Source organism: Thunnus thynnus, chromosome 3 (genome assembly GCF_963924715.1).
Source record: "Thunnus thynnus chromosome 3, fThuThy2.1, whole genome shotgun sequence".
NCBI classification, from domain to species: domain Eukaryota; kingdom Metazoa; phylum Chordata; class Actinopteri; order Scombriformes; family Scombridae; genus Thunnus; species Thunnus thynnus.
This window is the reverse complement of record NC_089519.1, coordinates 8,020,543-8,044,582: the sequence shown is the minus strand read 5'-3', so window position 1 is coordinate 8,044,582 and position 24,040 is coordinate 8,020,543. Positions and strand designations below refer to the sequence as shown.

The 24,040-nt window shown below is 41.1% G+C and overlaps 1 protein-coding gene across 3 annotated transcripts; it reads left to right on the top strand.

The window, feature by feature from the left end:
* Positions 1–1,493: 1,493 nt before the first annotated feature.
* mafgb (v-maf avian musculoaponeurotic fibrosarcoma oncogene homolog Gb) lies at positions 1,494–22,446 on the top strand. 3 transcript variants are annotated; one of them, XM_067583774.1, is made up of 3 exons: positions 1,494–1,742; positions 16,374–16,439; positions 16,553–22,446. In XM_067583774.1, exons 2-3 carry the CDS (start codon positions 16,404–16,406, stop codon positions 17,036–17,038), a joined length of 522 nt encoding a protein of 173 aa, XP_067439875.1. In that variant the 5' UTR covers positions 1,494–1,742; positions 16,374–16,403; the 3' UTR covers positions 17,039–22,446. The 3 variants fall into 3 exon arrangements, with proteins under 3 accessions (XP_067439875.1, XP_067439884.1, XP_067439867.1); XM_067583783.1 differs by lacking the exon at positions 1,494–1,742 and adding an exon at positions 1,955–2,427; XM_067583766.1 differs by lacking the exon at positions 1,494–1,742 and adding an exon at positions 14,295–16,224.
* The last annotated feature ends 1,594 nt before the right edge of the window (positions 22,447–24,040 follow it).

Below are 24,040 nucleotides of genomic sequence, written 5' to 3'. Positions count from 1 at the left end.
TGAGATTTTCCACTACTACCTCTGCATCTCAGTTTTATCAGTCAGTGATGATAAAATGTCCTGAGCTCCTTTTGGATGGAAAAACTGCCAAAACTGCTTATTGAGATGCATTTGGGGACAAAAAAGCTATTAAAATCCTGGAGACACAATTTGAAATGTAATCCTACATTGGCTCAACCTGCTGTATGATTATGTTTTGTCTACATAATAGTCATTTTTTGTTTTAAAAAAAAATAGCACGACTAATTCAAATGATATTTCAAAACATGTCTTCACTTTCAGCAGCTTGGCAGAGATTCACTTTCTTTTTCTTAGAGGCCTGTGGACGCCAAGTGGAAATGTAAGTCTTTGAATATGTAACAGTAACTATTTTTTATAAAGTGAGTGGCATTATCTGGAAATAGGCTGCTGATATTGGTTGAGTGCTTTCTTGTCTTGTACAGAAAGTCATTAGTTTCTCAGAAAATGGAAATGGAATATTGATGAACTGCTTTACATTGGTCCTTACAGTTTCGTTATGTTTCTGAATTGTACTGTAAATGATATATGATGAGTTTATAGAGGTTTATGGTACTATTTGTCTTCTTCAGTCTTTAGTACTGCACTAGAACAGAGTGGGAAAAGTGAGATTTCAATGTTTTCAGGCAGCCAACCAGTCATTTAAAAACTGCCTGTAAAATTAACAAAAACTAACTTAATATTGCATATTAAACCTGTGAAAATTTGATTTTGATCCCCACAGTGTCATATACTCATGTAGGCCTTTATCTGTTGACACATACAAAACATATTTCCGCATGAAACTTCTTTATAAAATGGTAAATATCTTTTGTACAGTTTTTGTGAATGTGAGAAGTGACAGTTTGTTTGCTGGAGCCTGAGTCAGGAACTCATTATTTTTTTGATTCTGCCGTATCACATCCGTCTTTTAGAGGAAGCACAACATATCAGATTTATGTAGTGAAAATCATCGGCGGGACCTGTGCAGAAAAGTGTAGCCTATATCTCTGTGTGGAATTTATTACTGTATGTGGATAAATGTTTGTGTTGACTGTGTTAATTATGTGTTACAGTAGATTATCTCTATTTATGCACAGTTTTTTTTTAATGTAGCTTTTTCAGTTTTTCCACTTTTTAAATAACACGTAGCCCCATTTTAGAACTGTCTTTTTTTTGATGAGATCACAAAAAACTCAAATAGGGAACAAAATGCAAACCTCCACCTCTGCTGATGTCATATTTAATTTGCTAAATTTATGAATTTCCCAGTTCTGATGCTGTTCAACAACAATAACAGCGTCGTTCTTCAAGCATCAGTAGTAGTAGTGTTTTATTCCTTCCATCAGTGTACTATTGTTTGAGCCAATCAGTTCTTCAAATGTTAGCTCTAAGTTTAGACATTAGCAAAGAGGTGGGGCTGTCTTGTCACACTTTCCACCCTGGCTGTAGCATACAGTCCATCACAAAGTAGTAGGCTGGTGTCTCATGTCTCTTTAAATGCGGGCTGCGTAGATCCTTCATGAATGAAACCATGTGATCCAAACATCATTTGACGTCTGGCGCCTCCGACCACAGACTAAAACAAGCGAGGAAGGAGTGGATATATGTAGAGACCTGCGAGAAGGCGTGAGCGGAAAAAAAACATTTCTCCAACTGTCTCTCTCCGCACCGGGTCGACCAACCATCGGCGAACCTCAACCGTCGACGGTGCGGTGGGCGAAAAGGCGTCTGTTTGACTTCTGGTGAGTCAGCTGTCGAAATCTAAAAAAAACTGAAATTCCTCAAAAAGTGCTGAATATAGATGTGTTGTTTTTGCTGAGTGTGCACGGCCACCGCCGCTGCCATGCCGCTATCGCCGCCGCCGAGCGCGGTCGAGCTTCTGTTGCCGCTTGTCCCGTTGTGCGCTGCCGTTGCCGCTACCGCTGCGCTGTCCCGTCCAGCCGAACTCGTTTAAAGGGCTGTAGTCAGCTAGTGCTGAATCATCACGATCCGGTCGTCATCCAGCTCCGAGACCCGGTCGGTCGCTTGAACGGCCACGCCGGCCGACCAACTGGTGATTTCATAATAACATAGACAAAGGGGGTGTGCGGTTGTCAAGCTTAAAAAAAGAAGGCATGTGTCGGAATTAGAGGAGCGTGCGGGTCGGCTGTCTGTACCGCTGGTATGACTGCATGGGGATTCCCTTGTTCCTGGCTATTAGAAATGACTAGATTTTTAGAAAAGGCTGAAAGTAAGAAGAGCCGGGGGCGAAACCTTTTAATGTAAACTAACAGCTTAGAGCAGCGGGGAAACCCTCGATAACAAACAACACATAACCTCAACGTTAGCTCCTCCGACTGTCCGCGCTCGGAGGTGCTGAAGCGGCAGCGGCGGACTCAGCGAGCCGCTGTCAGTTGGCAGATTGACTCGTCTGTCGCTGCTTCACAGGTAAGATGGCCAGTCAGCTGTTCGTTCACTAGTTTGTTCTTGTGGACTATTTTTTACAGACTCTTGACATATCCTCTCGTTCCCTCGCTGTTTGCTTAGTTGGCAGTGTGACTTGTGAAAAAGGAAACAAACAAAAAAAAAAGCCTAGCGACGACAACAAACAATAAACTGTCATTGCGGTGTTTGTGTAACTGTCAAACGTCCAGTGGTTAGCTGGTGAGCGAGAGGGCAGCGGCTGTTTGTGACATTTGCTTTGTGTCAGACGCTGTTCTTCAGACAGGCCTTCACCTTATGTCTCTAACGTTACTTACATTAGATGGTATTTTGTTGTTTTTTTACGTTTAAGTGACTTGTACTGCCGGTTTAAACGGAGTGAGCCGGTCTATCTCCCGGTTCTGCCTCGCTGTGCACCGGCCGGGCTCGCGGCAGAGATGCTGATTCATCACAACGTTGTTATTTCTCAACGTTTGCGCGAGCAGAGCGGAGGCATGAGGGAGCCATGGCAACATGGCACCGGCGGCAGGCGGGCGGACAAAGGTCTGAAGCGAGGGAAGGAAGAGCTCGGTTTGTACCGGGGGCTTGGCTTTGTAATAAATAGGCCCGGTCCCGTAGTGGATGTTGACGTGTTTATGGGATAATTAGAGACTCATGTGGGTGTTTGAAATGTTATTAGTGCTACATGTGTTATTTTTTTTTCTCAGTCAGGTTTACAGGCTCTTATACATCCTCAGTTCAAGCGGATTTATGGCAAATGGAAAGAATGTGCACACAGGCATGACACATATGGTGTAAATTATTCAGCTTTCACTTTTGACTGATCGAATAAAACAATTTCACAGTCTCGAGCAGTCAACCAATGATTCTTGCTGCCGTTGATATATTGTAGTGACCTCACTCACCTTTAGTGAGAAGTCTAAAAATAAAAATGTATCATTGTGTATAAATATCATTAAATATATATAGACGGGTGACAAACTGAAGGGAAAATCTGAGTAAATGAGTGGAGCAACATAATGAATGCAGATGCTTCCACACAGGTGCACTGCATGGTGCAATTAAGCAATTAACATCCAATCATGCTCTGTGACATATATAAAAATGCTGAGCAGGCCTAGTTTATTCTGATTTTGTATCAAGATGTGCAAAAGGAAACGATTTAAGTGACTTTGGAAGAGGGTTCATTGTTGGGGCACGGGTGGGCAGCAGCTTCAGTCACAAAGATGGCTCACCTGGCAGGTGTTTCATTAGTAACAATAACTTAAGTGACATCTGCATTTAGATCTATGGGAAAGACATCAGTAAATAGGATTGGAAATTGTGGTCAACAGTGCAGCATGATGTTCGTGCATTAGTGTGATATGTAAGTAAAAACGGAAGAGCAACTCTTCCTCAGGTGACTGAGAATGTCAGTGCAGGATGTGATCAGACTGTGTCAGCAAAAACAGTCCTTCGATGATGACATAGAGAGAGATATTACAGCAGGGTGGCAGTGCATAAACCCCTCATTACAAAGATGAATGCACATTGAGAGTTCAGTGGTGCAAAAACCACAGGCACTGGTCTACAGAGATGTTGCAAAAAGTGATATGGTCAGACAAGTCAAGCCTGAATGCTTGACCCCCACAGTGAGGGGATCCGGTGGCTCTGTTATGCTGTGGGGGGGCATTTTGCTGGCATGGTTTGGGTCCAAGATTTGGGTCCAAGCTTAGAGGGAAGGGTCACTGCAAATCAATACAAAGTTGTTCTGAGTGATCACCTTTATCCTATGATGAAACATTTATATCCTGATGGGAGAGGTCTCTTCCAGGATGACAATGCCCCCATCCAGAGGGCACGAGGGGTCACTGAATGGTTTGATGAGTATGAAAATAATGTGAATCATATGCTATGACCTTCAGTCACCAGATCTCGACCCAATTGAACACCTAAGGGAGATTTTGGACTGACGTGTTAGACAGCGCTCTCCACCACCATCATCAAAATACCAAATGAGGGAATGGAAATTATGGAAAAATGGTGTTCATCCCTCCAGTGGAGTTCAGAGACTTTTAGAATCAATGCCAAGGTACACTGAAGCTGTTCTGGCGGCATGTGGTGGCGGCACAACACCTTACTAAGACTCTTAATGTTGTTTTTTTCCTTGAATATGTCACCCGTCTATATATATATATATATATAAATATCGAATTTAAGTTGGAGTAAAGCACACACTGATGTTAAACACTGACTGCTCATTAACCCAGACTGCTGCTAAAAAAAGAAAGCAATGACCTATAATGCGTTGCAACCGAATAGCCTCTGATTGATCTCATGTAGATGGGCCATTATCTGCTGCCAGGTAGCAACCCATGAGCACTGCAACTCTTAAACACGGAAGAGTAATAGGGAAGCTCTGTGGGCTCAAGAAAAACAGAAACTTCACCCCCTAATGACTCCATATCAGCCGCTTTAGTTAGAGTCAGCACTCTGCGGAGTGTATCAAAAGTATGTAGTAAGCAAGTTGGCGAGTACTGTAATAGAGGGTCATAATGATGAAACAGTTGTATCAGTATTGGAGAGGAGAGCACCCCCCCCCCCCCCCCCCCCTTTCTCTCTCTCTAACACACACATACACAGTTTCCCATTTCCTTCTCTCAACGCGTGTAAGCACACATACACACACAACCTAGGGGCTAAGCTTTTTATACTTGGTATCAGTATTTAATCAGTGCTTGAAGTGCATTTCTCTGTCAAGTACTTTCCCCATCCTTCCCTGGTGTTCACGGTAATTGAACGCTGACCAATGCTTATGTGTGCAACTTTGCTGATGGTGGCGGAGCGGCAAGGCGCGCGGAGCAAGGGGGATGAAGGAAGAATGAGAGATGGGATTTGCGGAGAGATTGAGAACAAGGACCTTTTTGTCTTCAAGGCATTCCCCCGAAAATGCTGAGGCGAAGCAAATGCGCTCTCGCTTGACAGATGGCGTTTTCACTTTACCACAGCTAGTTTCTTTGCCTTGTCGTGTGCATGTGTGTGCATGTGTGTGTGTGTGTGTGTGTGTGTGTGCATGTGAGAGAGAGCGAACCAAGAGAGTAGGAGATATAAAACACCTATAAGATGCTAGGATCTAGTTGATGTAGAGCTGTGTGAGTGTGTGTGTGTGTGAGAGAGAGAGAGAGAGGGAGAGAGAGAGGGAGCACTGTAAGCACCAATTTTTAAAAACTGTGAGAGTTTCTAGCTGTACTTGCAAAGTGTAGAAAGACGACGTATGGGAAGTAATTTTACTATCAGTTGGCTGTTACAACACTCTTTGTTAGGCAGTTGATTCCTTTTCATCCCTTCATGATGTCTGACCTGGAGCTTCTCTCTTCAGGAGGAAGCCCTGAGTAATGAGTGTAACATCAGTCTTGTTTTACCACATCACAGGAGTGTGTGTGTGTGTGTGTGTGCGCGCGCTTTCATATAAACTTGTTAGATTCCCTGTATGTAGAGAGGTCAAGTTGATGAAACACTGTGTAAAACCTCCTCTGGTTTTGTGAGGGAGGACGGATGGGACAAGAGCTTTTGAGCTAAGACAAGTGTTTACTCAGCTGGAAGGAAGAGATGCACTAATGTGTAGATATAAAATGATTAGTTGATTAATCAATTAGTCGATCAAATACTCGATAAGTAGTTTTAAAGCAAAAACGCCAAGAACTGACTGGTATCAGCTTCTCAAATGCGGATTTTTGCTGTTATTTTTACTCTTATATAATAGTAAACTGAATAATTTTTGGGTTTTGGACTGTTGGTTGGACAGAACAAGCTGTTTGAATGAGCCTGTCGTCCCAAGATAAACAACAGTATAGGTTGTAAATTCAGGGCCTATAGTTACGTTTGAGTGACAGATGCTATCTAGCAGCCATAGTAGTTATGACCCGGGGAAGTGAGGCGGTTCATATGACATGTTCATGATGACATATAAGGTGACTTCCTTATTAGGAGGGGGCGGGTTGGAGTGTTGGGTGCATGACTAGATAGTTAGTTAAAAAAAGTAAACTTAGCTGCAGGAGGCCACTGTTCACTTCCCGTTTCCAACCCCGAGTCAGGACATTTTTAAAAAAGTGTAGCAATGATTGTTGTGGTGTTTACTGTTGCCATGACAACGATGAATAACCACGTTTCATGTGATCATTTTAACCCAAACCATGATCTTCCTCTAACCTTAACCAAGTGGTTTTTGTGCCTAAACCTAACCAGACCTTAACCACACCGTTGTCACATCATGAAACATTATTATTTTTTAACAGTGATTTTTAACAGTTTTGGTAAGCGGCATATTACGCTCCAGTGGGTCGTTCTGTAGCGCACGCTACAAATGACCTATGTGGTTGTTTAATTTTGAGGACTTGTAGGTTTGAATATGTCAACTTAGGTTTGTTTTTTTAACATTTTAATGGCCAGTCGATTAAAAATTAGTCAGATTAATCAATGATGAATAATATTTAGTTGCAACTCTCCTCATGTTAGCCATTAGTATTGTCTGGTTTGTGTTTTAGTGGACGTTTACGAGGGTTGGACACCTACAAACATGCAATAAAATACAATAGCCCTCCTATAAATCTCACTTCTGTGGAGCTATTAATGTTCAACTTCCTGCCAGTATAGGACTGAGTGTCGTCATTTTTTTGCCAATAAGCTACCTGAGTTTTGGTACTTATATACTACAAAGACAAGCTTTTATTTGATTAGTATAAGGAACATAAAAGTGTATTTCTACTGTATAAACCTTCCCTTGTTCTCATTTAACAACACAAGCCAAACAAAAAACGCAGCAGTGTTTAGTTTCGTCTCAGCAATCAGCAGCCGTACAAGAACTTCACCTAAATAAAAATCAATTAAAATCAGCCAAATTGTGATGTAACCTGGGAAATATCAAATGAAAGAATAAGCAACAAGAAACTGAGAAAGCATTCAATGCCAACTTCTGGTACCTGACAGGTTTTGATACTCGGTGCTGTGGACACATCATGGTCTGTGGCAAAAAGTCAGTAAATTCAATACTCAGCCTTAAATGTAAATGAGTTTGGATTAAAGTCTATAATGATGTGATGGTTAATAATGTTTTGATATTGTACAGCATTACATAATAAAACGTTGCTGTTGGTAAGGTTTATATATCTATCCTTCCTCTGGGATTGCATTAAAGCAGAAGCTGCACAAAGGCAGCATTTATTGCAGGGCTATCGTACTGGATTGCATTAGATTGCACAGGTATTCACAATATTGTGTCCACCTCCTCCTCCTCTGTGTGTGTGTTGTGCATGGGGGTTGCGTTAGAGAGTTTGGTGCTTGGAAGATAAATTTTAAGTAGTCTGCGTGTTTATGATCTTGTTTACTACTGGGATCCATTTCAGAAAAGTCTTGTTATGCTTGCAAATTTCTACGAGTGAGAGAGAAGTAAAAAAGAAAGAAGTAAATGCAGGAATTAAAGACGGAATTGGAGAGAGAGAGAGAGAGAGAGAGAGAAGCAGATAGAAGCAGTGGGGCAGATCAATAGTTGAGTGTTTTTTCTCCACAGTAATGATGAAATATGGTGTAAGCAGATCTGGTGCATAATCATCGCTATGCTCCACTGTTTTTCTGCTTCTGTGTGAATGTGCTGCTTGTCCTTTTTTGTGTGTGTGTGTGTGTGTGTGTGTGTTTGTGTGTGTGTTAAATGTACCCTCCCTCTACAAGTGTCTTGACTCCTTATTTACATAACCTCCCTGAGAACCGAAAAACTGTACGAAATCAAGATAAATCCCATTGCAACATGCATGAAAAGTCAAAAGGATTAGGAAATGGAAAACAAGTTTAAGTTGAGTTTAAGAGGCTCATATCACTGATCCAGCCCTCTGTGCTGAAGTGATTGTGGTGTGTTCAGACACCAGTATTACAAAGCCGCTTCTCTGTATCAATTATCACTCTGTGATCAGCGCTCTTTGAATAAAGTTCTCATGTTTTCCCTCCGAGGACCTCTGGGTTTATTTTGGAGCTTTTCGAGGAGGCTCCAGTTAAAGGAGACCGTGGCTGTTGCGAGATGCAAGGCTCCAGTAACAGGAGCATCCGTACCAGTGGTTGTCTACCAGTTGCATCATCTCCATGCGCCGACTTGCCGCATTTTTTAACTGCAGTGTGACGATCCCAGAATTGTGGTATGAATTTCTGAACCTTCTTAAATAAAATTTAGAAAAAAAAAAACACACACACACACACATAGTGGATCGATGCCAAGGAGCAAAGAAAGGGAACAAAAATAATAAGCGTGTGCATCACATGTAGCACCAGCTCTTCACTTTCACCTGTGGAAATAAATGATTTCAATTCAACGACTTTTCTCCACTTAGTTTTAATTTCTTTGTTCACAGTGAAGCCTAGTTGTGTAGTAGTGAAACTACAGATCAGAGCTGTTTTGGTACAAAAAGAGTTGAATCTTTACAATCCCTCATCAAATCACCTTCAAATTGATCAGATTTATCTGATGGGATGAAGTTTAACTTTAAACCTAATAATGTTTGTTGTGTATCACTGAGTTGATCTTCTTCAAACTCTTATTTTCTTTCTTCTTTTTGTCTTGTATTGACACTAGAATCTCTGGGAGTTTTTTTTGTCACCCAAAAAGTGAATTTGTTCAATGTGTCATCTCAATAATCTAAAAAAATGAGTTTCATTTTGTTTCACCTTTTTACTTTGAACCATGTGATACTTTTCTTGGTAAAAAAAACAGAGATTGATATTTTTAACATGGAGCTGAAATGATCGACATCAAACTAACAGCAACTGTTTTGATAATTGTTAAATACATTTTTCAAGAAGAAAATGTTTTAGCTTCTCAATTGTGAGAATTTTCTGCTTTCTTCTGTGTATCTTCGGATTTTGGACTGTTGGGGTTTTTCAATATTATTTTTAAAAAAATCATTATTTGCAGCCGTTCATGGATGCTGAAGACTGACACATATAAAACATCCAGTTAGTGTTACTAATTAGGAAAACTTTCAGCTTGTAGTTTTCTTGCTTGCTATTTAGTGTATAATTTATGTGAAATTTTGCATATAAACATGTAATTTAAAGTTATATTGAAGTGTGTGAAATATTGATGTTTTTCTTTGAGTTTTGCATATAAGTTACCATGAATTGTGTCTTTTAATCTGAAGGTGAAACATATTTGGTATGACACAGAAATTAAAAAGTAATGAACCAAACTAACTGTATTAAGTGGGGAAAAAGCAAGATGAATACAATGCAACTCGCACATGTACACGCACATACTGCATCCTTTGTGTGCGTGTGTGTGAGCCGTAGTGCCTGTCATACCATCTTGAATGAGCGGCAGCAAATGGGAAACCTTAAAATGGTCACCAGGAATGTCCCAGTGAAAAAGGCCACAGCTCCTCGTGTGCGTTCCCGTAGTTAAACGTTCACCAGAGAAGTTTCAGATATTTTCTCACTAATGTCAATGATAATGACGAATGTGTCCACACCGAGTCTCACTACGCTCACTGTGCTCTTGCTCTGAAACTAGTCAGTCTCGCTGACCAGGGATGTGCAGCGTCCGGAGGAAACAAACTTAACCTATCGTCTAACTTACCGCTGTCTCCCTCGCAACCCTCCGATTGTTATTCATACACACAAAGAGAGCACCAACTTAACCTACAGTATGTTTCTCTCCTCTTCAAAAAAAAAAAAAAAAAGGCACTTATGAAGAAAAAGGAGCCAGGGCTCGATTGCCTGACAGTGCAGTTATTTTTTTGCTTGTGTTGGGAAATTTGTCATCACACTCCGACTTACTACCTGGAATGGGAAAAACGTGTTGACGCCAGGACTTTTTCTCGCCTTTAATAACACACTTGCACAAACACTCTCGCACACGCTTAACCAGTGTGCGCACACACACACTCACACACACACACACAGACACCTTTCTGAACTCTCAGAAAAGTGTGAAAGTGATCGCTCTTCTCTCTCCATATATTAGGATACGTATACGAGGGGCTTTTCCTTCACTGTCCCTGTGTTTTCTCCCTCTTTGTCTTTGTTATCGTGCTTATTTCACGCTCTGCATAGCTCCCAGTTAATAGCTTCCTGCTCTCTCTCTACACACACACACACACACACACACACACACACACACACACACACACACACACACACACACGGAGCTCAAACTGGTGTCTTTTCTCCCCCTCGCTCTCTACTCCCTTCTACTACCCTTTCTCCACGGTCCTGCATCTCTGCTATGGGCCTCTCTATACACAGGTTGCCATTATCGCTGATCTGATTCCTAATTCTCAATTAGCCTCCACACAGCGCTCACCGTTAATTATTTACCAACTCCCTCAACACCCTTAGCCCACACTAGATCAATGAGCACTGCTCCCTCTTTTTTTTTTTTTTTTTTTTTAAAACACAGGCGAGGTGGACTGCAGCCAGGAGCCCAGGTTTGTGGCACTCTTGAGGTGTCCTGCTGTGTGTCTGCCTCTTTTTGTTCTCCGTTATTCGCTCACAGAGTTGGCTGAGAGAGAAGGCGCAGTGGAGACAGTTGTTACGGTCGGATTATTCAGTAAAGACAGACTTGCCACAGCATCACAAATGACTTGTGACTCTTACGATCTATTCTTGATCATTCTCTATACGCCAGCTTGTTTATGCTCTGCGTACACCCACGCACACCAGCCCCCGGGTCGTTTTTGAAGCAAGCGTCTAATCTGGCTATTTATTTTCCTCTGTGTGTGTGTGTGTGTGTGTGTGTGTATGTGTGTGTGAGAGAGCATGCCACCAGCCTTTAAGTAGGTAGTGTCTTTCTAAGAAATTCCTCTCTGTGTGGCGGCAGTGGACGGAGCAAAAGGTTCTCTCAAACAAGATTAATTAGAACTCAGTCTGCAGCCAGCCAGCCACACACACACACACACACACACACACACACACACACACTTACACACAAACTCATGCGCACAGTTTCCTGTTCGTCTGCACTACTTGAAGAGAAAGGAGTAGTGCTTTATGTCTTGTTCTGTTTCTTGCGCTCTTTAATCTATCTTAAAAGCCCCGTGATCACCATGTTCACCTTCTGCCTCGTTTTCATTCCTTCTCCAGGACTTGATTTGTCAACAAGACAGGATGTGAAGCTTTTCGTGTGTGTGTGTGTATGTGTGTGTGAGAGAGAGAGAGAGAGAGAGAGAGAGAGAGAGGAGAGAAGGTGGGGAGAGAGAGAGAGAGAGAGAGAGACAGTCAGCAGTAGTTTTATTGCATTGGATCTGCTTCAGAACTTTTCTAATTGGAGGTTTTAGTCGTGTCGTTGCTGAGTTCAGGGTTTTTTTTTTTTTTTGACCCCAATCCCCCTCCATCCATTCCTCCCTCCCTGGTCCTCTCTCTCTCTCTCTCTCTCTTCCCCCTCCACCCGCCTCCGTACCCAGCAGCTAAGCTCTTACAAATGTGTTGAGGATGCGTTTTCACCCAAACGCTTTCCCACCCCCTCTTCTTCCTCCTTCTCTGCCCTCCCCCCCCTCCCCCGTCCCGTTCCTCCTCATCGGCGTTCCTCCATCCCCTTCTCTCTCCTCCTCCTCTTCCTCCTCCCTACTCACTTGCCTCTCTCTTTTTCTTCTCTTCTTTCTCCCTTGTCATTTGCACCCCCCTCCCCCCCCACCACCTCCCCACCCACCCCGTCCTCCCTCCATACTCAGCATTTTTCTCGGCTGTGGGTGTGATGTCTCCGCTGTAACGCTAATCAGCTCTGGAGACGTCAGCATTCTTTCAGTCCTCCTTCACCACCACCAGCAAACCCCCCCCCCCGCCTTCTCCTCCTTTCTTACCTAGTCTGTCTTCACCTTGCTATCCTACCACCCTCCTCGCCCTCTTTTCTCCTCGCTTTCTTATCTTTTTCCTCTCTGCTGTCTGTATTTTACTCATCTCCACCACTTTGCACCTCTTCTCCCATCCCTGTCCCCATGTCCTGTCCGCTGTTTGTGTGTGTGTGCTGTTTGTGTGTGTGTTGTCGCTCCGCTGTAACTGTAAGCAGCTCTGCTCTTGAGTCGTCAGCGTTCTTTCAGTTGCTCCATAAAAAATCCAGCCTGCCACAGCAAAAATGCTGTCTGTTGTAGCAACAGTGGCTGTGGCATTGACCACACCGCAGCGACCACCCCGCAAGCATTATGGGAAGGACACCTCTGGCACTTTGTGTGTGTGTGTGTGTGTGTCGTAGCTCAAGATGAATGGCGATGCCTTTGCACAGCAGATGATCCTTAACCTGGGTGACTTACACATGGCCTGTGCTCCCAGAGAGCACACACACAAACTTGTTTATTGCAGGTGTATGCTGTGGTGTAGGTCAGGTTTTTTTATTGTCTAACCTTGATGAAATAGTATCCAAACTAAATATCCTCCCCACCACTACCACTTGGAGATGCTCAGTACACCTACAAACACATGTTTAACATTTAATCTTCAGACAGAACTGACTGTACCGAATCATCGTTGTCACTGACCAGATCAGTAATAGCGTTTAGCAGTGAAGCTCCGCTAACCGGTGACTGAGAGTGCTTCTTGTCAGCTCAGCTGTGATTCACAGTAAGTTTTTTTCCTCATTTTAAAAGCTTATTAAAAGACCTAGAAACAATCGTGATGTGATAACTCTTTTGGAAGTAGTTGTCTGCTGCTTTATTAACCTTTTAAACGGTGCTTTGTAGGCCAAGTTTTGCACTGAACTCAACAGTTTTAACTAGACTGAACATACCACTGAAATGAAGACGGAATCGGTGACGAACGTCGAGGTGACAGTGACGCGATTACTGATGTACACACTGAACTACCTTTGAACAGGTGATGCAATAGTGATGCAAACTATGGAGTTGGTGACTGAGTTGAACTGAACAAAACAATTTGAAACTGTTTGAAAAGTGATTCATAATTTCCACCTCTACTACCACGACTCTAGAGACTACTAATAATAATAATAAAGTAGATGTGCCACGATAAGAGCGGAAACAATTAGTCATTAGTCAATAGACAGAAAATTAATTTGCAGTAAAAATGCCAAACATTCACTGCTTCTAGCTCCTCAAGTGTGAATATTTGTTGTTTTTGCTGTCATCTATGATAAACTGAATATCTTTAGGTTTTAAGATATAAAAACATTACTATTTTCTGACATTTTATAGACCAACATTTAATCTATTATTCCGGAAATCAATCTGCTGATAATCAACAATGAACCAAATGTTGTAGCTAGTTGTTGTCTAGTTGTAGTTCCTGCACCAACATAATCTCTTTCTTAACTGATCAGAGTTGAAAATATCATTTGATGAGTTGAAACAATTACATAAATATGTCCATCAGTTACTGTGTATTTTATTCATAGCTAAATCTGACATTTCTGGTGATCATAACACATTTAAAAACCACATATAGTGAAAGATTTTTATTATTCTGAAGAACATGTCATTAAAAGTAAGCTGTGATGTCTGAGACAAATATGTTTGCAGATACCAAAGATGATTAGCATGGAGTTGTGTCAGTATGAATATAGATGAATCCCCTTTTTGCTTCTCTAATAATCCCATTTGCTAGTTGCTTTTTTATCAAAGACAGTTTACAAATCCCAAACAAGAAGCTGTTGAAATGAGGAAACCACAAACCTCTGAACCGTGCATGCACAGTATGTTCACCAATTTCCTCACAGAGAGTATATTGTCTCACACTTTAAATATAACCACATTTGCACATTTGTGCACTTGCAGTCGATCGTTTTACGTGTGGGTTTTATTGTACCCCACTGGCATGGCAGCAGGGGGATGTATGTGCTTGTCGGCGTGCTTTTTGTTTGTATGTAGATGGGGGTGAGGGGGGTTGGGGTTTGGGCACAGGGGAAATAAACCAGTGCCTGGCAGGAAAACAGCCTCCTTTTTGCCCCTCTGTTTTCACTCTTCCCCCCACTCTTCACCCACCCCCATCCCCAACAGCCACCCTCAGTCTTCATGCCTTTGATCCATCTATTGTGCGAAGATGCACCTCCAGCTGTGGGAGGGTACGCAGCATCCCAGCAAAACACAAGGATGGGAGACGTTTGGTTATTGAGAAGAAACTCCATATCTACACATTTAAATGAAAGACCGCTCATAATTGGCTGATCCTAAACCATTAAGGAGCGCTTGAAGTGTTCGAGTCAAATGCTCGGAACCTCGCGTGTGAGGATTTTCACTCTTTTCCTCATTCACATAGCATTTTTTCACAAATAATTTAGTTGCTGTGCATTTGACGTGTGTGTGTGCTTGTATGTGCTTGTTGCGTGCATTTTTTATTTCTTTGATCTACAGCTATTTATAACTGTAGGATCTGTGGCAGCGCACACACAAACACACTCACACACATAGACAGACAGAGGTGCATTGTGAAAGAGGCTCACTAGCATGCTCAGTGCCGTGCCTCTGACAGAAGAGAATAAGAATGAAACGCTGCCTGGTGTCACTTAGATGTCATCACTTCCCTCAAACAAGGAGCCTTTTAAATTACCCAACTTGTGATTGACTAAAGAAATGAAACTTAATCGCAGCTCTGCGTCTTCCATTTTTTTTAACCTGGCCCTGATGTGAAATACATAGCAGAGTAAAAATGTACACAGTGAGAGAACAGGCTGCCTTTAATCAGCAGATTGGTTTAACTAAACTTCTGATTCAGCAGTATCAGATGTGGCGGTTTGGCTGAAAAGCAGGTTTTATGCTTTGAGGACAACCGCACTTCACTGTCCGTTGGACAACTAATCACATGCAAGCAGGTTCCCTGTTGACCCCCTTACTTCCCCGCCCCAACCCCCCCCGTGGTGCCTGTCCTTTAGGCTTTCCTCGGCCTGCAGATGTATTTTGGGCAAACACTCACATTTTAGGAAGGAGTTAGAGAGTTGTCAGCGGTGTAAAAACAGAGAGGGAGGGGGGATAAATAGTGACAGAGGAGAGCAGAAATTTTGCACAGCAGGAGAGGAGAGAGAGAGAGAGAGAGAGAGAGGGGAGGGAGGGGTGAGAGACTGAGATCAGGAATCTGCTGAGTCATCATGACTGGTCTCATGATGATCGCCCAGCAGCAGTAACAATAGCTGCCCTTTATTGCGCAAACACACACACATACACACACACACACACACACACACACACACATACACAGGTCTGAGAGATGAGAGCCAGACCAATGCACCACACAAAGCATCTCATTGAGAGCTTGTGGAGATGCTCATCTGTGGAGCTGTGTACTCTAAGGACTGATCTCATCTTGTGCACTTCCCTGCTCCCTCTTTGTTGACTTGTGTGTCTCCATCCTTTTGTCTCTTGTTTCCACCTTGTCACAAATGCGTATACATCATTTTTATTTGGTTTCTCAGAATTTTTCACATTCATTTTTATACCTGTTAGGTGTAAGTCTATATCTGTCTTTCTACTTCTGCTATTTATACTTCTCTCCAGTCTCTGCGCTACAGACTCTGGTAAGGTGTGTGTGTGTGTGTGTATGCGTGTGTCAGAGCTCTAACAGTTGGTTTTTCCCCTGGAGTCCTTCCCACAAATTCTACCACTTCCTCTTCTTTCACGCTCATTTCATTCCTATTGGCCTAAAGCCAACCAATAAGAGCTCAACAACACAAAGGTTGTGGGCACTGTTGCGGTAACCACCAGGAAACAGGAAGTTAGGGAAATTCTAAGAAATGTTTGTGTGTCACTTTCACTCATACACTTTGATACAGATGCATAATACTGCAACATGTTCACACAACAGTGCTCTAGCAGTAGATTTGGATTTGGTATGTTGCCACGTGTCCTGGTGGGTATTCATACATATTGATACTATTAATATGTTTATATTGATCACAAGGCAGTGTGATTGATGGTCTTTTTTAAAGCTCTAACTGCTGGCCTTACACAGACCTTCAGCTGTCTTTTATTATATTTTGTTCTTGTGTGTGTCTGTAGGTCTGTTCAGAAGAGCAAGGCTCTTGTGGCATGACGACGACTAACAAAGGAAACAAAGCCTTGAAGGTAAGTGCACTTAAAACACTGAATTCTTTATTTTTGGTACATTGCTCATGCGATCTTCTTGGTATACTTTCAGGCTCTTGTTTCACTCTCCCTCTTGCTCTCACTTTCTACAGGTGAAGCGAGAGCCGGGGGAGAATGGCACCAGCCTGACAGACGACGAGCTGGTGACCATGTCAGTGCGGGAGCTGAACCAGCACCTCCGAGGGCTCACCAAAGAGGAGATCCTGCAACTGAAACAGCGGCGGCGCACCCTGAAGAACCGAGGCTACGCCGCCAGCTGCCGGGTGAAGCGAGTCACCCAGAAGGAGGAGCTGGAGAAGCAGAAGGCCCAGCTGCAGCAGGAGGTGGACAAACTGGCCAACGAGAATGCTTCCATGCGCGTTGAGCTGGACGCTCTGAGGTCTAAGTACGAGGCGTTACAGACCTTTGCCAGGACTGTGGCCCGTAGCCCCACTGTTGGGGTCGGGGTCCGGGCTGGAGGGGGAGGAGGAGGCGGAGGGGTAGCGTCATCAGTCATTGGTCCGCTCATACCAGGGAAGGTTGCAACAGCAACAAGCGTGATAACAATAGTGAAGTCAAAAACAGATGCGCGGTCTTGAGGGAGGGAAAAGATAGATGGGGGTGTGTCGGGATGGAGTTCAGCTGCAGCAGAGTAATTCTTCTTGTCTGCTGGCCGCCTCTCCTCCACCTGCACTGACTTCAAACAGCTGGGCAGTTATGCTCCTGTCGCCCTTAGCACGTTCCCGTCACCTGTCTCAGATCAGTGCAGGTGAAGGAGAGGATGGAAGCAGAGGGAGATTCTTGAGACTATAAAGATGCAAGCCTTTGGTCAGCGCATGATCATTTAGCACAGGACAGATACACAGGGTTCCTACGGTCACTGAAAGTCTGGAAAAGTCATTTTTATTTCAGGCCAGGGAGAAAAAGAAATCAAAATATGGAATTGCCCAAAAATCTTTGGAAAAAAAAATCATGCCTTTTTGTTCAGTTATCATTCAAATCAATCAAATGTTCAGTGTCAAGTTTAACTGCTGGTGGATCTAGATATCAGTAAGTGCATATTAATCATGTCACATGTTTGCACATTACATTTGAAGTGGTTGTTTGGCTGAAACAAGATGTAGAACATTAAGCCAATGCATGTATTACATATGTATAAACATATGTATCGGAATTGGAAAGAATAGTATTGTCACTTAGATTGACACAAACAGTGCGGGGTCCCTGGTTGCCGTACACTTCTAAAAGAATACACAAGATTTCATGTGACCTGCTGATTTCAGTGGCTGCAGAGAAGTCCCATCATGCTCCGCCTAGCCAAGAACTTTTTTCAGAAAAGTACTATAGAAAATATATATTACACAATGGTGGTAACTGTATTTCTACTGTTTTGTACTGTGTTGTCATTCACATGAGGTCCAAAGTGTATTCTCTGTGTGTGAAATGTTATATATCAGGAATTCTGTGAAATTCTGTGGCGCGTGTTCGTTTTGGTATTGCTATATTTAGTTAGCTGTATTTTTTTCTACGGTCTCTTCTCTTTCTATGTCCGACTCTCGCTTTCTCTTACCTATTCTTTCTCTGTCCTTCCATTTTTCAATTCCAACTGGCTTCCATTATTATACACAGTATTTCCTGGATCTAACAGAAAGAGGGGGGTGGGGGGGAAGCCAATTGATATTTACCAAAAAAAACATGACAAAACAAAAAAACCCAACAACTTACCATAGAGAGAAATTAGACCGAATCCTACGTCACTGACCTCAGCTCGGTGCGTGAGAATTTTTCAGGGAAATTGTCGTTCGAACACCACAGCTGAATTAAGATAAAGTCGTCTTCTGTCTGTTTGAGTTCCTCTCAACATATTATATATTTAAGAAATTTGGAAGGACAAAGTGCCTTCGTCTCCTAACGATATGCGTCAAGAGGACGTGAGGAATTGTGGAGGGACGGTGGAGATTCAGTGCAGGTGGTTGCTTGTACCTGTGCTTAATGGGATACACTGACCAATCAGGAATCAGGTTGCGACAGCATTTAACTCTCGCTGTGCGTTGTTGTACGAGCTGTGTAGTAGCTATCAGGATTATTAATAACAATGATAATAATAATAACAATAATAATAATAATAATAATAATAATAACACCCATTCATGTGACCTGGCAGTTCATCTACTTGCAAACACAATGATCTGCAGAACAGAAGCTCATATTTATCTAAATTTTTTTATGCTTTTTGGAAAGGAGGAAAGTATCTGTTTTTTGTGAATTACTTGGTTCATACTGGATATTTATTAATTTGGCTACTGGCTCAGAAATCTAGGTCATTATATCTACTGCAACTTTTGTTTTGCTTCAAATCAAAGTGGTTTACGTTGCATTCCTCTCGCTTTTAACCACAAAGTTCACCCTTGCAAGTGTAGATGTGAGGACTGACAGCTCAGTCAGCTGGCAGAGACATTTTTAATGTCAGGTTTTGAGCCTTTTCTCTCAATTTTCAGTCACACAAATGGGATGTCATTTCACACGAGCTTTACCATAAAAATAGTCTAATGTGGTGTTCTATACTCAAAGAATCTTTGTCAATGTATGGTAGAGTCTGGAGTTTTATAAAGACGATTATCTTTGCATTGTTTGTAACGACCTGTACAAAAAGAAAAAAAAAAAAAAAAAAACATCTAACAAAATCTGTTTGATATACAGTATCTCTCTATTTTGCAATTGTACCAAAAGTGGCTTAACTACTGAATAGCTTTGTTTTTTCTCTAGTGACTAGGCACGTGTGTGTAACCGTGAACTAGCGTGTGGTGTGCTGTGTAGGTATGTGACGAGGTAACTATAACGTTCACTATTTCATGGGTATGACTTTGATCCTTGTTTGATATCAGGCCGAAGCGGGTGATGACACCGTGGGTAACTGCACTCCTTCTCTAATCGTAAAATCTATGTCCTCCAGGACCCATCGTTCAGCTCCAACACTGCAGACGTGTTTTAGCTCGTGTGTTTATCTGCACTTATGATTTTTCTTTTTTTTTTGCCAGACCCATTTCCCGTTTTTTTCCGAATAGGCCTTTGTGGCTTTATTCTGGTCTTTGCAGTGTTCGAGGCTCGTTTACTGCAGATGAATTGGCCAGTGAGATGAGGAAGTGTTATGGTTAACCTCACAAGCTTCAGGATATTGTGTATTCAGGTCATCTGGCAAAGTAACAGAGATGTGAAACTCAACAATGGGCCACTCTGGCTGCATCACCCCTTTTTTTTAATAAGTTATTTTTGTAATGTGTGTGATAAAGATATTTTGTTTCTGCTGTGTATGTTTTATATAGTTATCTATATTTAATGTTGTTCCTGTTTTATTTGTTTTTTTGAACTGTAAGAGTCAGGAAGTGAAACGGCATTTGTTTATTGTATTTGGTGTTTTACAAAGTGAAAAATCTATTCTGTTATTTAATGGTTTGTCTGTCAAAGAGTGAGGTTTACCATTATGAAGTACACTTGCCTCAAACTATTTTTTTTTTTAAACTAAGGAAAACATGATTTTAAATTGAGTCATTTATTGAAATAGATGCAATTTACAATGATGAAAACATTACATACATGCAACAACATGTTTTACCTGAACCACTATTTTCCACTGTGAAGATTAAGGGGGTTAGCTAACCTACTGCTGTGCAGTTATTAACATTAGTAAGGTGTGTCCTCATCTGTACCCTACAATAATATAAAACAAAATTCAAACAATAATATGTGTAAGCATGTTACTTCTCCATATTCTTTACACTGATAACCATTTGGATGTCCAGTCAACTATGAAACCAGAGAGCTACAAATGTCAGCAATGTCAAATGAAAATTACATTTAAAAAAAAATCACATGAATGATATTCAGACACAGCAGCTATAGGTGTCACACCCAGTATATTTATGATTGTCTGTTTTGTAATGATGTAATGAATTGATATTATTTGATAAGATTTTGTTGACGTTTTGTTTCTCTCTCTCTCTCTCTCACTCTGTTGCTTCCTTACTGTTTTTACATTTGCTTGTTGAATGATGTTATTCTGTTTTTGACTGGTGAGTCCTGTGTGGTGTGTGTGTGGTCATGTTGGTGTAAAACAAGAGGGAAGTCAACTCGTGCTAAGAATAGGTTGTGTCAAGCTGAAGCAAACTACAAATCTTCCCCGTACTTGTCGACATATTATGAACTGTATGTGCCACTGTTAAACAATATGTTTTCACCTAGTTTGTATTTTTTTTTTAATGCTCTCATTGTTTTAAAAAAGGATGCATACTGCGTAAACATAAATGTGTCAAGACTGTGGCTGCTGTTAAATAGAAATCTCTAATTATGCAAACTGTTTAGGGCGAAATTAGAACTCCTGCTGCACAGGAGCAGTGATGCTATCGTAGTCGTCGTGTCAAATTGTCTCTTTTATAATTGCAGGTACAGTGTGATGTGACAAGGTGAAAGAGCTTATATACAGAGTGTTTAGCAATCTATAATTGGTTATCAAATGCTATGTCAGTTTGTCTCTGTTTTTAAAATTGGCTTTAAGTGTTGTGGCTTACATTGCTTCTTCCCAGCGTTACTTAATGTATTCAATTAACTGTGAAGACATGAAGTCATCAAATATTTTTTATGCATTTCCAAGAAGATGCAAAATATAGTGTAGCTGTCCCGCAAGGCCTCCAGTCGAACTCAAGAATATCATTATTTTTGTCTTCCAGACTTTGAATTTCTTGTGGTTGTAGTATTTCTCCAGTGTTTTGGTCTCTTATTTACTTACAAATGAGGTGAAACATTGCAGACGTTTCACTCAGCCGACACAATCAGCTGACCAACAGTAACCTTTAGTGATTATGAGACAGGGTGGCCTGGTGACTTTTCATAACAGAGTTTATGAGCTTTTGAGACACGCTGACCTTATTTTCCGCTGTCTGTAGAGGGGTCACATCCTCCTTATGAAAAGACATTTCATCACAAACCCCAAGCAACCTCTCCCAAACCGCATTCATAAATATTTTACAGAGCAGGAAAGGGAATGGTGGAGACACATTCGATAAAAACGCTTTCTCACACCACTTATCTTTTTCTACAAAGTGTCAGCAAGTTAACTCAGCAGGCTGCCGAGCCCTTCAAAACATCCGATTATTCTAGAAGATGCAAATCATTAACTCCTTATCTCGCTGCCCGGCCAATCGCTACGTAGTCATTCAGATGTTTTTCTGCCTAGTGAATCACGCCACCAGACTCTAAAGGCCCTTTCACCCACCTCCAATGCCGATCGATGAGAGTAAATGAACCAAGGATTCCTTTGATCGTTTGTTTGGTGTTCATCAATAATAATGTTTGTCTTGCCTCCCAAGTTACCTCCTCTGCTGCCCCTGCACTCGTCACTTGCACAACCTCCAACATGAAATCCTACCCTGAGTCCAGGAATCACATCACATTATTTGTTTGTTTTTTGTTTTTTTTTAACTTTTTCTTCTGTTTCCCTCCCTTATTTTACTCCTGTTAACCTTTTATTCTTTCTTCATCACACCACATGTGTCTACTGGTGAGCTTTCGGCCAGGTTGCTCATGGGAGCTGGGATATTTTTGTGTATCTAAAAGTATATAATGGTCAGTTTAAAGCTATAGAAAAGTAGTGAGTTTGTGTGAATATGGCGTAGCCTATTCAGAAAAGCCCTTGTAATAGCAAATTCTGTGTTTTGTAATATTTCTGTATGGGGTGTAATAAATTATTATACAACAGTACTTTCTATGGGAAAATACTTAAAATGTGACAGTCTTTGTAAGTATTTATCTTCAACTAAATTATTGTACTTTCTTTTTTTTTTTCAATTTGTAGATACGTAAGTGATGATGACAAGGTATTGGTAATCATGAAATTAACTGTTTCATCATCAGTCTGATGCATCTTTTAATTTATTGATGTATATACTGTATGTTTGTTGATAAACAGCTTACTTTATTTTGTATATGACCAATAAACATGTTTTAAAATGGATCAGCTTTTTTGTATCTGTGTATTGTGTAATTTAGAAATATAGGAATATAATTTCTTAATATAGTTTGTATTATATTATTACTATCAACAGGGTTCTGAGCTCAAATCAAAGTATTTTAAGAAGGTACGCAAAGCATTTAAAATTAATTCAGCATGTTAATGTTTTTTCTGGGTGATAAAGACAGCCACTTTGGTTATTTATCTTGATTATTGTCATTATCATAGCAATGTTCTTTTTTGTGATTTTAATTTTGATTAAAGAAATCTCTGCATTACAAATACACTGTATTACTATAATAATAATTATAATAATATAGTGAGAGAAAAAGAAGGAGGAACAACACACGTACATGAACTGCAAATGTTTTTTGTATCCTGTTGACTAATTCAGAAAAACTTTGGCTGGAACAAACTTATGTTCCAGCCAATGCATGAAAATTGAGGATCCAGTTATCTCTGATGGGCTTTTTTTTCAACCACAATACAAACTTCAAGTCTGCGGCTGTTGAAACAAACTTCACATATTTAAAATTTCCTATATCTATTTATGACATGCACCATACGCCAATTAATCTTTATAAATGTGTGTCTCAATTCAAAGGTGAGACTTTTTTTTAACAGTGAATATTTTGACTTGTCTACAGGTGTAACAAATAACACCTGTGTCTAATTGTTAATTGCTGCTCCGGATTTAAATGAAGTGCTTTTCCTTCTTTGATAAGTGTAAAGCGTCTATTGCGGTAACACACACTTTGACTCTAGTTCAACACTCTCTGGTGTATGATAGTTTTTGTCTAAAACCTTTACTACAAGTTTATGCTTTCAAACTGAAAGTGCTGGATTTAATTTCATATGAAAAAAGTTTATGATATGTATATGTAGCTTTGAAGTGGTGGATACTGTGCCAGTAATAGAAGTCAAGAGCCAAACACCAAATATCTAAAAACAACACAATTCTGAGAGGAATTCATGTAATTTTACACGTGAAATTACCTATGATTGACGTAAATGATTATGAAATCGGGGGGTGCCTGTAGGTCTGTATTCAGGGCAACAATGAAGGGCTAAGACGTTATTACTCATTGTATTCTCAGTATTATTTGACGCCTGCTGAATCCTTTGTTTAACCAGTCCAGTCTGTAGGGGGCAGTAACAAGTTGGCGTCAGCTCTCTTCATCATACACACGCCGGTCTGGATCATGTAAAAACGTGGAGCGCCATAACATTTCAAACGTTAACAATACAATCTTGATAGCGATATTGTTTACAAAGATGTACGAATTTTTACCTGTTGGGGTATCTTGGTGTGTTTTTGTTGATTTAAGTCTTGTTTTTGTGTTTTGCAGCGATATATTCTTTGTTTAATCAGGTAAATCCGTATCCACGTTGAGAATCCACTACGGGCTTTGTGAGCGCTTTACCGGTTTCCAAACCGTCAAACCAGAGAGGCGCGTTATTTTATTCCACCCGCATTCTGAAAAGACTCGCCCCTACTCTGCCTCTGATTGGCTCTGACCCTGACATTCTTACCTAACCCAATCATCTCTCTCTTCATGCCTAAACCAAACCAATCCAACCAACGAAGGCAACGAGT

What these genes read in the sequence shown, in the direction of transcription:
- mafgb (XM_067583766.1), top strand. Translation starts at nt 16,165, where the DNA reads ATGTTCACACAACAGTGCTCTAGCAGTAGATTTGGATTTGGTATGTTG. An exon ending in GTATGTTGCCACGTGTCCTG is followed by an intron (nt 16,225 to 16,373) that starts GTGGGTATTCAT and finishes GTGTGTCTGTAG; the next exon opens with GTCTGTTCAGAAGAGCAAGG. An exon ending in AAGGAAACAAAGCCTTGAAG is followed by an intron (nt 16,440 to 16,552) that starts GTAAGTGCACTT and finishes CACTTTCTACAG; the next exon opens with GTGAAGCGAGAGCCGGGGGA.